Below are 12926 nucleotides of genomic sequence, written 5' to 3'. Positions count from 1 at the left end.
CAGGGTTTCAGCACAGCCCAACATCAATGCTCTTGGTAAGCCATTGTTTATCATCAGTGTTATTTACTGGAGTCGGCTGTTTATGAGCCAATTAAACTGATCGATCACACAGGCTCAGGATGGGAGGTGTTGATTTCAGCTGTCAGGCACAGCTATACCAGAGCCACTGGTTCAACTTGGCTTGGCTGTTTTCAATTATTTAGTCTTCACTACCCCTGTGGAGGACCCTGCCTGAGGAAACATTTAGAATGGAAGATGACAAAATAAAAGTGGAATATAAGGAAGCAGAGTCACAGTTCAAGTTTGTACTTAAAACTTGTGCAAAACATGCAGGAAAGAAATCAGTGTGTGCTGCAATCTTGTGGTCCTTTGTCATTAGAGAAATAGTTTTCCAGTGTTAAGTGGCCACAACAATTTAGAAGAGTTACCAGCATGTCAGGTTTACCTAGACTGACGTGTGCTTGGAATGACAGCGAGGATGAATGATCTGTCAGTGCACTGCACTTGTCATATGCAGATTGTTTGATAAATGGGTCTGCTAAAAACCATCTGATGGCCATTTTTCATGTCAACTGGTTACCCTACAAATATTCTGCTTGGTGTTCCTCAACCCTGGCCTTTCACTGGAGTGAGGAGCACTCTTTTCAAATCATATGACAGCACCTGCAAAAATGCCTTCATTGGCCTCCCACACCCACTGATCAGTCTTTGCACATCTGCTTCATGTTCCCCCTTTATCGGCCACATCGCTCTCCTAAAGTGTGTGCTACCCCATCCTTGTATCTCATCATCACAGGGTTACTGGAGCAGACATTTTTTAATGCTGTTCCTGACAACATACTCCTTTAAGTCACTTTTTATGACAAACAAGAGGGACAGCACCCTTTAACTCCAGAACAATAAACATAACAATGTAAGTGACACAGGCGAACAATGAGTTTAAAATGTTTGTGACTAACGCCAACCCTTCTTCAATACATCTGACCATTTCAATATTCACCTGAAAAGTGGCACTTGAATGCTAACATCTTGTGAAAAAAAATCTGAAAGCAATCTGCACGTGGCTATCTTCATTTTATAAAGAACTTAAACAGACCACATACAAAGCTTGTTTATTTAGTATACTTTTTCAAAATTAAAGTAAAAAAACTTACATGTATTTACAAGTATTGCAGTGATTAACGCAAGTGATAATCCTCCAAGATAAAATTTGTCATCCTGCATGTATTTAGGTATATATTAAAATAATAAACGGACCGAGATTGCAAAATAGATTTGTTTTTGAAAGTTTCACCACGTTTGGATTTGGAGCTCTGCTCTTCAGTGTACTTGTTAGGAAACAAACTGTAGCTCCACATCTTCACTTTTCAGTGACTGTTGGGGTCTACTCAGCTCAGTACCTCTTTCTGTGGAGTTCACCATTAAAGTACTTGGGCTGCTGCTTCAGTTGGCGCGTAGGTGTGTTTGATCCATGACATGAGTTCAGATGTCAGTAGCCTTTTCTTCCCCTGAATCGTGCTCGGTTGTCCAGCTAAAAAAAAAAAGGGCAGAATATCAACTCATTTCATTTATTTCTTTAGTACCATATAACTAATTTTTTATGACAAGAATCATCATGAGGCACTTTAAAATTATAAACAAGATTACTTTGTAGCACAACCATCAAGCAGCAGCTTATAATGCTCAATGTTCTATAGAAACTACAGAAACTAATTACAAATTATAGGCACAAATACTACAAGGTGATCAAAGCAGCAGAAAACTGGCTGTCTAACAAGCCAGACAGAGGAACAATGAAGAAAATGTCAGGTTGGTAATTAAGACAGAATTCAAACTCCTGACAGATTCATGTTAAATAAAGTTTCAGAGCCTTTATACTTACGATTGACCGTTTACATTCAAAGAAGGAGACTTGTAATGCTTTGCAGTGGCCTTCTTTTAAGCACTCTGCTACACTTTTACCTTCCTGAAAATTATAAATAAAAAGGTCACTTTTCATTCCTGAGTGCCAGAATGTTTCAAGTGTGTTAGGTAACTACACGTTGTCTTTTATGTTCTAGGGGAGTGGGGACTACTTTACTTCTCTGCAAAATACTGAGGAGTGTTCAAAGCATGGAGTGCCACCTTTGGAACTTTACTTGGAAGCTTTACTGCAGTGACACTAAAAATTAGATGCATCTTCCATTGCAGAAGTCACTCGCTTCCGTTATCCAATTCTGCTCCTGACAATAGTCTCCACGTTATCTCAGTCCAATGGATCAAAGCAAGAAGCAAACAAAAGAAAATACAAAACAAGCCTACAAGACAGGTCAACATGTGCAACTAGTAAATGCAATCTTTATTACAAACATTGTAAGAAAGTGATCATTTTTCAAGATTTCTTAGCTGCAATATTGCAGAAGCAAAAGGTGTTTGACACGTCTGCAGACAGCTGCCACAGTCACCGCGCTCTCCAGCCTCTCCGATGGCCACGTATAATGGAGCACTGACTGCCCCCCCGAAGGCTATGGATTTTGTTAGGCTGAATTTCAACCTGCTTTCATATAAATTTCTAAATAGAGTTGTGTCTAAAACATATTATTGGTTGTTGTTAAAAGTAAAAATGTGCAGCGACTCCTTTGTCCATATGAACTACTCCACTTACAAATGTACTGCATATTATATACACACACACTTTTTTATTTAAGAAATAATGCAACAAAAAAAACAAATGTGAGGAAGAGAAAATCCTAGCTTGCTTATGGTGTGGATCTTCATGTAAATGGAGATATTATTACTGCTGTTATAATTGTTCTGTAATTTTACAACTCAGTTCAGCTCCCATATGTAATATTTTGCTAAGTATTTATATACTAATTAAAAGTAAGAAAGTACTGCCACTAGACCCACTGAATGACAGCGAAGCTACAACAATATGTTTATGGACATTTTTCTTTATTTACCTCAAAGACCTGATAAGTGGCAATAATATAATGCTTTAATAAAATTAATCTACCTTTTAAATTATTGGGTGTATATAAAACATAGGTGGTCCAGACAATGCTGTTACTTTGTTTTTTTTATAATAGCAGGGGTACTCGGCACTAACTTGTGAGGAATGAAGTGCTGGTACAGTCACTAATCCTGAATAAAAAAACAAATCACAATAGTGCTCCCCATGGAATGCAGGCTCAGGGCAATGTAACAAGATCATTGATAAAATACAATGGCAAACAAGTACAAAATACAGACATAATAATCAAAATTAGATAAAACATCCAGTAAAACAAAGCAATTAAAAGTGAATGATAAGAAATGATCCAATCTATTGTACGTTCATTAATATTATTGTTGAGATACGGCCCGTTGACAACACAGAAGAGGAAAACAAACATTGTAGAATTCACACCGTTGCCCTATTCAAAAATGTCTGACTTGGCACTAATGAATACTTTAGTTGGAGGGGATCTTAACTGTCAAATCCCCTAATGAACAGAATTACCTGAGGCAGACTGACTTTGGGCTCACTTTCATGAAACAACTTACACAAATGCATAAGGAGCTTTACACTCTGCAAACAAAAAATGCAGCGTCCTTTATCATTCTCACAAATGTCACAAGAGAATTATTTTTTGACCCAAAAATAATATTTCAGCTATTGCTGTATAGTTGGAATTGGCACTTTATTTTACTTCAAACAACTTAAGAACCCCTCAATATACTACAAATAGTGAGTATTTTTGTTTTTAACTGATGAACTGCAGTTTTTTTTTTTTCCAAACTTAATTTTTATTTCTTGTTTCACCTCACAATTACTGCCACTTTTCTCCATTAATGTTTCATCCAACAACATCTGGCCTCAGTCACACAAATTGAGAAACAGAATCTTGCAGATGAGGCTTACTATTGTTGAAAAAGAGCATATGAAATGCAGAAAAAAACTAAAATAGATTACTTTCAACTTCAACGCAAAATGTAGGAAGGAAAATGAGATGCACTGGTCATCTGATAACTGAACACGTTGAAGTGTCAGGAAGATGCCCAGCTAATCTTAAAACAGGCCAGAATCTCAGACGGCTGATTACGTTGTTGATAGTAAAGGTGCTCAAATCTTTGATACTGAAACTATTAACAATTGTAAGACCTTGTGCAAATGTGTATAACTCTAATATAACTCTAAAATGTGTGTAAATGGTTCAAAATTATTTCTTTTTAACAATAATGATCTCCCATGGAACATCCGTCAATCAGAAAAACGCTCTAAATGTGCAGATTTCCAAAGCTGAGGCAACTGAAGCTCATAAATGGTTACAGGCTGGAAAAAATACTGAGCCCTTTGTATGTGCATCTCTTTCCAGAAACTTTATTGCCAAATGTATCATTTAAACATATTCAATAAACATGGTAAGCATTCAAAACATGATATGATGCACTATGTGACTAATTATGAGCCACACATGGCATCTTTTAGAAAGACATTTGTTCTCAGATTTTTGCATTCATTTATAGTCTGATTTTTTTATCCTTGCACTGACCAATTTAATTACAAAAAATAAGTCAGAAAAAAGTTCATTTAACAGGGTGGTGTATAAATACAAAAAAACAAAAATTTAGTGACTGAAAAAGTGGATTGATAGCTCCGTGGATCATGTAAGCTGCAGAACGTCAGTATCAAACTGTATTAACCAATAGCCAGGAAACTGCTAATCAAATCCTGGGAGATGCACTTAGAAACAGCACAAGTTTACCATGACAGCACTCCAGCATTTCTGCATCCACAAGCACAGCGTTCAGACTATAATGCTAGATCGTTACATGGGTGTTGTCAATTTAACCATTACTCGGGCATTTTCTAAGATTTCCTTACTGTTTTTTTTTTCCTCTTCATATTTTTTTTTTTATCTTCAGGACCTGAGCCCATCATCCAAGCACCATTTCATGAACTTCTGATTCACATTTGGGTTTTCCTTTCATAATTTTAATTTTATTTAATACTTTTTATAATCCAAATGTCTATCATTGTAAAAGTTGTAAAATCAATACTGTACAATTAATCAGGCACTGAAAACTTTAACATTATCCCTACAGAATTTTCTGTAGAAGCCCTTCTTTGGAATCTAGAAACTATGCTGTCTAAAACAACAGTCCATGAATATCCCATTACTACTAAAGTCTCCAAGAGACTTAACCTCAGTCCTTGAGAGCAACTCTGGCCACATGGTTTGGTTCAAACCAATATTCCTTCTGCAAAAGTCAAGTCTTGCCACCTACTTTATGCTTCTTACTTGCATGGTCTACCTTGTCAAAAATTCTACTCAGTTCATACTTCACTTTTCTAAAAAAAAAAAAAAAGTAAAGAATATTTTGTAGACCAGAATGGATTACTGCCCCAGAATAAACAAAGATCCATTCCTTATTATTTTAGGATGTCAAGGAATGTAAATTGGAGGTTCATGTTGTTAACCAGAAACCAGTAGTAATAATAGGCCATTCAAAAGAACTGCCTGCCTTTTACTAAAAGATAGTTGAAATAATAACCAGCTGCCTCTGTAACCATCCAAGAAGAGAAACAGAGTCTCTTGTGAGAGGCTTACCTCATGGGTCTGTAAGATCTCTTAAAAAAAGCTGCGCTGTTTTTGGAGCAGATGTCTGAGGACACTGTAACCAGTAACACAATATAAGGCCTTAGAAAACAATGACACAAAGCAGTGGAATTAAGTGTAAAAACTGCGTCAAACTTCTAACAAAGATGAACATCTATGTTGATGAATGTAGTTAAACCATTCTGAATGCTCTACTACACAGGTTTACAACTCCATTTCCAAAAAAGTTGGGACTTTGTGAAAAATGTAAATAAAGCAGAATGCAATGATCTGCAAATCTCATAAACCCACATTTTATTCACAATAGAGGACAGAAAACATATCAAATATTGAAAGTAACACGTTTTACTATTTCATTAAAATTTAATGAAAAATATTAGCTCATGGGCTGCGCAGTGGGTAGAGCTGCTGCCTCGCTGTAAGGAGATCTGGGTTCGCCCTGCGTGGAGTTTGCATGTTCTCCCCGTGCCTGTTGGGTTTACTCCCTCAGTCCAAAGACATGCAGGTTAGATGGATTGGCGATTCTAAATTGTCCCTTGTGTGTGTGTGCCCTGCGGTGGGCTGACACCCTGCCCAGGGTTTGTTTCCTACCTTGCGCCCTGTGTTGGCTGGGATTGGCTCCAGCAGACCCCCCATGTAGGGCTGCACGATAACAGAAAAAATGATTATCACGATTATTTTGCTCAAAATTTTTATCACGATTAATAATGACGATTATTCCTTTGGTAAATGAAGTCTGTGACCAAAGCAGTGTAGCCTCGGCCAGTTATTCACAGATGCTGCCCTAATCATATTAGCTGCGTTGTCCGTTGTGATGCACACAAGTCTTTCTTCCAAGCGGACATCGCTTCTTTGAGGCCCACTGCAATAAACTCCGCTGTATGGTCTTGTGGGAAAAACGAATGTTGCAAAAACTTGCTTTTCATCTCAAACTCGCTGTCAATAAAATGAACTGTCAAGCTCAAATACGGTTCCGCAGTTCTGCTTGACCATAAGTCGGTCGTGGCAGCAAAATATTCAAGGCTGAGCCTGAGAATTTCTCTTTTTATTTCTTTTCGGCATTTCGCATACAGCGAGGGCAGCGCAACATTGGAAAAATGGTTGCGAGAGGGAATGCTAAATCTTTTATCAAGTGTTGCGATCATTTTGTTAAACCCCTCACTGCTCACGGTGGTTATTGGACACATATCCTTGGCTATATGGTACGTGATCGCCTCTGTTATTTCCCGGTGTCTTTGCGAGCTAGGCACAGGGCCGCTGCTGGCCAAATGGGTGCCCTAAGCAGAAATTTACTTTTGTGCCCCCTCCCCCAAATATTACGGAAGTAAAAATAAAATAATAAAAAAAACACCTACTATAGGGGCCAAAATAGAACTTTATTCAAATAAAAGTAAATACATAAATAAATTGTATCATTTATAAATTACAATTGTAGCTCTACAGCAAAAATACAAACTAAAATTACACTTTAAATAAAACATTTATAATAAATAAAATAAACAATAATAAACTGAAATAAAATCAACACTGTCATCTGCTGGAGCTTTCCAAAGTTCAAAATTTACAAAGGCACACTTCTGCTTTTTCTTGAGGCAAAGTCGTAAATGAGCTCTTCATATGATAAAGTCTTTGCTAATTCAGAGTTGATGCTGACAATTGCCAGACCACTCATGCGCTCTTGTGCCATAGATGAGCGCAAAGTACGTTTTGATGAGCTTCATTTTAGAAAAACTTCGCTCAGCAGAGGCAACAGTTACAGGGAGCGTCACTGCTATGCGCAGAGCAATCCAGAGATTTTCGGTACAGAGGTGAGGGCGCGCGCGTCATCACGTGTGCTTAGCCTACTCTGCGTTCACCGTAAAATGCAATATATACGTTATATTTTTGTTTATTTGTATATGTATATTATTAATATTAATTTATTATTATAATATATAAAAACGATTTTTTTGAGCAGCTGGGATGGTGCCCCCCTGGGAGTTGGTGCCCTACGCAGACTGCGTACAGGGAGCGGCGGGGTACTGGCTAGGCAGATATGGTATTGCGTTGAACAATGTCCCTGATATTGTTGTCTGTGTTGTGGATGGCTGGTAATTTTTTGTTGTTGCTGTTTGTGCCTTCAGTCGTTGAAATTCTTGATAGTGTACTTTGTGGTGGCTTTTAAGGTGGTTGATGAGGTTTGTTGTGTACCTTGGACGTTTGGACGGAACAGGAGCAAAGTTTGCACAAGACTCGTACCTGATCAACATCACATTCCTCGAAATCGAAATAGTTCCAGACAACTGAGTATGACCCCTTTTTAGGAACTAACGATCGCACTTCTGCACGTTGCTCCGCCATCATATATTTATTCTGACTGACTGTTATTGCTGCTATTGACTTCTACTGCTTCAGAAAGCGCTTGCAATCTAGACGCAGTAACGTCATAGTGACGCAGTCCAATCCGTAAACTCAGCCCATAAAAAACAGTTTGGTCTTTATACTGTAAAATCGCGACGATATTTATTAACTGATCGTGGGTCATAAATATCGTTATCATGAGAAAAAAAAAGATTAATCGTGCAGCCCTACCCCCATGACCCTGTAGACAGGATATAGCGGGTTGGATAATGGATGGATATTAGCTCATTTTGAATTTGATGGCAGCAACTAGTGCTGGGCGGTATAACCAAAATTCTATAACACGGTATTTTTCAAAATTATACCGGTTTCACTGTATTTTTTTCCCATGCATGAGTAGATGTTAACCACATTTTCCACTGCAATTACTGCAGTAGACTGGCTAAGAATAACCTATTCCACGGTCATGAGAATTGTACAACAAAACATTTTAATGTGCACACAAGTATTAATACAAGTCTGGCCCCATAAAGTGATAGTTTTCAAGTGGGTGGCACTAATGTAGAGAAGGACATTGCATGACAATTGCAGTCAAAATATAGAACCTTTTTATTGAACAAATGTTGCAAACAACTTAAACTATAATTTTGACAACATATTTTCAACCATCCAATGAGGCATTTAGACTTAGTAAAATATCCAGAGGTGCTTGTCAAAATTTGCACTGAACATGTCTTAGAAAAGGAATAAATAGCAAATATTTTTGTAAACCAACTTCAATTTCTGTTAATGTTAACAATCTCTGTCCACTGAGTTGTTAGCTATTTGGATTGTAATGGCGTTGGTTATCTCGATCCACCGCCTGCTTTTTTTGTCGTAAGCAATACCTCTAGCAAACGCGTCTACAAGTGACGTCTGAATCTGAGTGTCCTCTAGCTTTTTCAATTTTACCAGAGGACGTGGAGGGTGCCAATCTTAGTTCCATACATTCATGGTACTCCAAATCATGTTTGTGGCTAAGGTGGTGCAGTAAATTTCTCGTGTTGCCTACTCCAGCGGCAACTTTAGCTTGACAGCATTTGCAGTAAATACCGTTTTTACTCGTGCAAGACGTGCACCCTAATTTTTACAAAGAAAAATCGCGAAATCTCATTTTGCCCCATGTACAACGCACATTGTGATTGTATAGGAAGCGGGTGACCCATCCGCGGCTTGCTTTGAACTGACTGATGGGTATTCCCCGTTCTTTCGCTATATCACAAGCTTTCATCTGAATCATTTCCGTGGACACTGCATATCCAAGCTGACGCCTGTCTTGAATGTAATCAGCGAATGCAACTTCAATTTGTGGGAACTGGGCACGTTTTCCGCGAAATGCCCTTCTGTTTTTGTTGCATTACGAAAGTTTTTCTTTCTTCTGTCGCCAATCTCGAACACATGACTCTGGAACACCATACTTGCGACCTGCTGCCCGATTTCCTATCTTCTTTGCTTCCAAAATCACTTTTAGTTTTTCTCCCGCCATGAAGGAATGTAAACGCTTGCTACTATCCGTGCTGAATGACAACGCCAAACTGATTCAACACCAAAAAAAAAAAAAAATCCTTGTGTATGACGTGCACCTGATTTTCGAATGCTAATTTTCGGTAAAAAATGTGCACGTGGTACACATACGGTAGTTGTTTGGTCCACATCAGACCTTTTCAAACCAAAGTATTTCCAGACAACAGACGCGGCTCCTTTTTATGCAAAAGTTCTTCTGTGTCATCATGTTCAATTTTATTGTCTGCTACAGCTTCAGTTTCGGAATGTTCTCTGCCCATTTTCACCACTCAATATCTCCACTAACGCATATACTCTGTTACATGCGTGTTTAGTGGTGTAGCAGTGAAAAAAAGGTCCCCCCTTAAACAGTTTCCTGCTGCGGCACATTCCGAACGTTGTTTAGGTTATTTAAACCGGTTTTGCGGTATAAGAAAAATCCATATCATAATACAAATAAAAAACGGTTTTCGGTATGAAACGGTATACCTCCCAGCACTAGCAGCCACAATCTAAAAAATGTTGGGATGGGGCAACAAAAGGCTGGAAAAGTAAGTGGTAGTAAAAAGAAACAGCTGGAGAACACTTTGCAATCAATTATGTTAGGCTATGAAAAGAGCATCTTAAGAGAGGCAGAGTCTCTCAGAAGTAAAGATGGACAGAGGTTCACCAATCTGCAAAAAAACTGCATATACAAATTGTGGAACATTTTCAGAATAATGTTCCTCAGCATAAAATTGCGAGGACATTGACTATCTCATCATCTACAGTACGTAACATCATCAAAAGACTAAGAGAATCTGGAGAAATATCTGTGCACAAGGGACAAGGCTGAAAATCAATATTGGATGCCCGTGATCTTCAGTCCCCCAGGTGGGACTGCATTAAAAACTGGCATGATTTTCTCATGGAAATGACTGTATGGGCTCAGGAACACTTCCGGAAATCATAGTCTGTGAACACAGTTCACCATGCCGTCCACAAATGCAGACTAAAGTTCTATGGTGCAAAGAAGAAGCCATATGTGAACATGATCCAGAAACGAAACTGTCTTCCCTGGGCCCAAGCTCATTTAAAATGGACAGGGGCAAAGTAGAAAACTGTTCTGTGGTCAGATATATTGAAATTTGAAATTCTTTTTGGAAAACATGGACGCCACATCCTTGGGACTAACTAAAGAGTAGAGGGACCATCCAGCTTGTTATCAGCTCTCAGTTCAACAGTGTCCACCTCTCATGGTATGGGGGTTCATTAGTGCCTATGGAATTGGCAGCTTGCACATCTGTAAAGGTACCATCAGTGCTGAAAAGTATATACAGGTTTTAGAGCAATATATGCTCCCATCCAGGCAATGTCTTTTTCAGGGAAACCACATACTGCATCTATTACAATAGCATGGCTTCATAGTAGAAGAGTCCAGGTGCTGAACTGGCCTGCCTGCAGTCCAGAGCTTTCACCAATTGAAAACATTTGGCTTATCATGAAAAATATGAGAAAGGAGACCCAGGACTGTTGAGTAACTAGAATCCTATATCAGACAAGAATTGGACAAAATTTCTCTCCGAAAAGTCCAGCAACTGGTCTCCTCAGTTCCTAGATGTTTACTGACTGTTGTTAAAAGAAGAGGGGATGCTACACAGTGATAAACATGGCTCTGTCCAACTTTTTTGTGACGCGTTGCTGCCAACAAATTCAAAATTTCCTTATTCTTTTCTTAAAATGGTACATTTTCTCAGATTAAACATTTCATATGTTTTCTATGTTCTGCTGTGAATAAAATATGAATTTATGAGACTTGCAAATCATTGCATTCTGTTTTTATTCACATTTTACACAACATCCCAACTTTTTTTAGAATTGGGGTTGTAAAGTGAAAAAATTGCTTTGATAATTTCATGTAGTTTTTGCATATTTTGAGTGTTCACTTAAAAAGCTATTTTTCACCAGCTTTTTAGTTGTTAGTTTTTTTGCACTATAATTAAATATCAGAATTTTAATTATTTGTTTGACTTTAATATTTTCTAATATTAAAACCTATGATTAATGCAAAACATTACTGTTTAACGGCTATTAATTACAATGAGCACTGCTGGTTCAAATGCAGGGACCTGAAAATTCTGTGTACCTCAATGGGTCACCAGTCAGGGCTTACAAAATTCCCACGTGAGAGTGGGGCAGCTGAGCCAAGAATTGACATGGAGTTCTGAAGGAATGACCAGCTAGAGAATAGGCTATCTGGTGGATCCAGATAAAGTGCTGCTACCACCGCTTCATATTAAGCTTGGTTTAATGAAGCAGTTTGTCAAAAGATGAAGGCTGTTTTTTATGTACTTGTGCTGAAAGCTTCCAAGTTGGTCCGAGGCTAAACTGAAAGAGGGCATTTTGCTTGACCTGATACTTGTATTTGAAAACCAACTTCTGATGCAGAATTTGATGGTGCAATGGACGACCTGCAGCTTGGGTACCATTCACAGGTAACAATACAGATCCTAATTATTACATTTCACAGTTTCGTTAAGTTTAATAAATTGGGTTGCAACTTCAAACTCAAAGCTCCACATTCGCATGTTGAATTTTTACCTGAAAAATCCTGGGAGCGGCGAGTGAAGAGCACATGAAAGATTCTTTCAGGATATAAAGAAAGAAGGTAAATGGGACGTTAGGATGTCAGTGTGATAGCGGACTGTTTCTGGATGATTCATAGGGACGCACCAGGAACACAAACAGTGGACAAATGACGGGCCACCAAAGAATGTTTCAAGATAAAAAAAAGAAATGAAAAACAACTAGACAAGTTATACATCATTCAGTGGTTATGTGTTGTTTTCTTTACGTATTTGTTTAAAATTAATAAACTGAATAAATATCCATTTAGAACAATATTTTATAGGCCTACATAAACTGTTTTTTTACATTTTTAATTAGTCTTTTCAAATGTTTTCTTAAATATGACGTGATGGAACCATGTCAATTATATTTTAAGGCGACCATGAATCTAAAATAAAAACGACTCACAAAACAATTGTTTATATTAGTTTAACTTTACAGACCCGCGTTATAAATTCTAGTGAATAGGAACGAAGTCATTACATGTGGCTACAGATACTTTTAACATTTAGCAACGCGTTAAGGTCAAGCAATGTACCGCTAGGTAAACAAGTAAACCAAATATAGAAACAACACCACGCTTATCGTAAAATAAAGTGAAAATAACCGAAGACAGCCCACCCGAAGAATGCAGTCGTGCTGCAGCAGACAAGCCTTCAAGTCCTCCTTGACGCCCGCACAAGCTGCCTGCTCCTCCACTTTCCCCTCGTAGTATTGCGGCATGACGACTTCGCGAGAGACTACACAAGTGCAAACGATAGCCAGGAAACAGTCGCAAAGCCCTCGAAACAACAGAGGATTGGTTCCTGGGGTATGACCTTTCAAAGTGGCCATTGGCTGAGAAACTACAATACC

General features: G+C 38.2%; 1 protein-coding gene across 1 annotated transcript; it reads right to left on the bottom strand.

The window, feature by feature from the left end:
• Positions 1 to 1095: 1095 nt before the first annotated feature.
• On the bottom strand, positions 1096 to 12923 carry LOC114650788 (cytochrome c oxidase assembly factor 5). The gene is made up of 3 exons (XM_028800645.2): positions 12693 to 12923; positions 1883 to 1966; positions 1096 to 1531 (listed from the first exon to the last, which is right to left on the bottom strand). The coding sequence occupies exons 1-3, from the start codon at positions 12903 to 12905 to the stop codon at positions 1490 to 1492; spliced, it is 339 nt and encodes a 112-aa protein (XP_028656478.2). The 5' UTR covers positions 12906 to 12923; the 3' UTR covers positions 1096 to 1489.
• Positions 12924 to 12926: the final 3 nt, after the last annotated feature.

The sequence above is a fragment of the Erpetoichthys calabaricus genome, chromosome 4, assembly GCF_900747795.2.
Source record: "Erpetoichthys calabaricus chromosome 4, fErpCal1.3, whole genome shotgun sequence".
Classification (NCBI taxonomy): domain Eukaryota; kingdom Metazoa; phylum Chordata; class Cladistia; order Polypteriformes; family Polypteridae; genus Erpetoichthys; species Erpetoichthys calabaricus.
The sequence above is the reverse complement of the archived record's forward strand: the minus strand, read 5'-3'. Positions and strand labels throughout refer to the sequence as shown.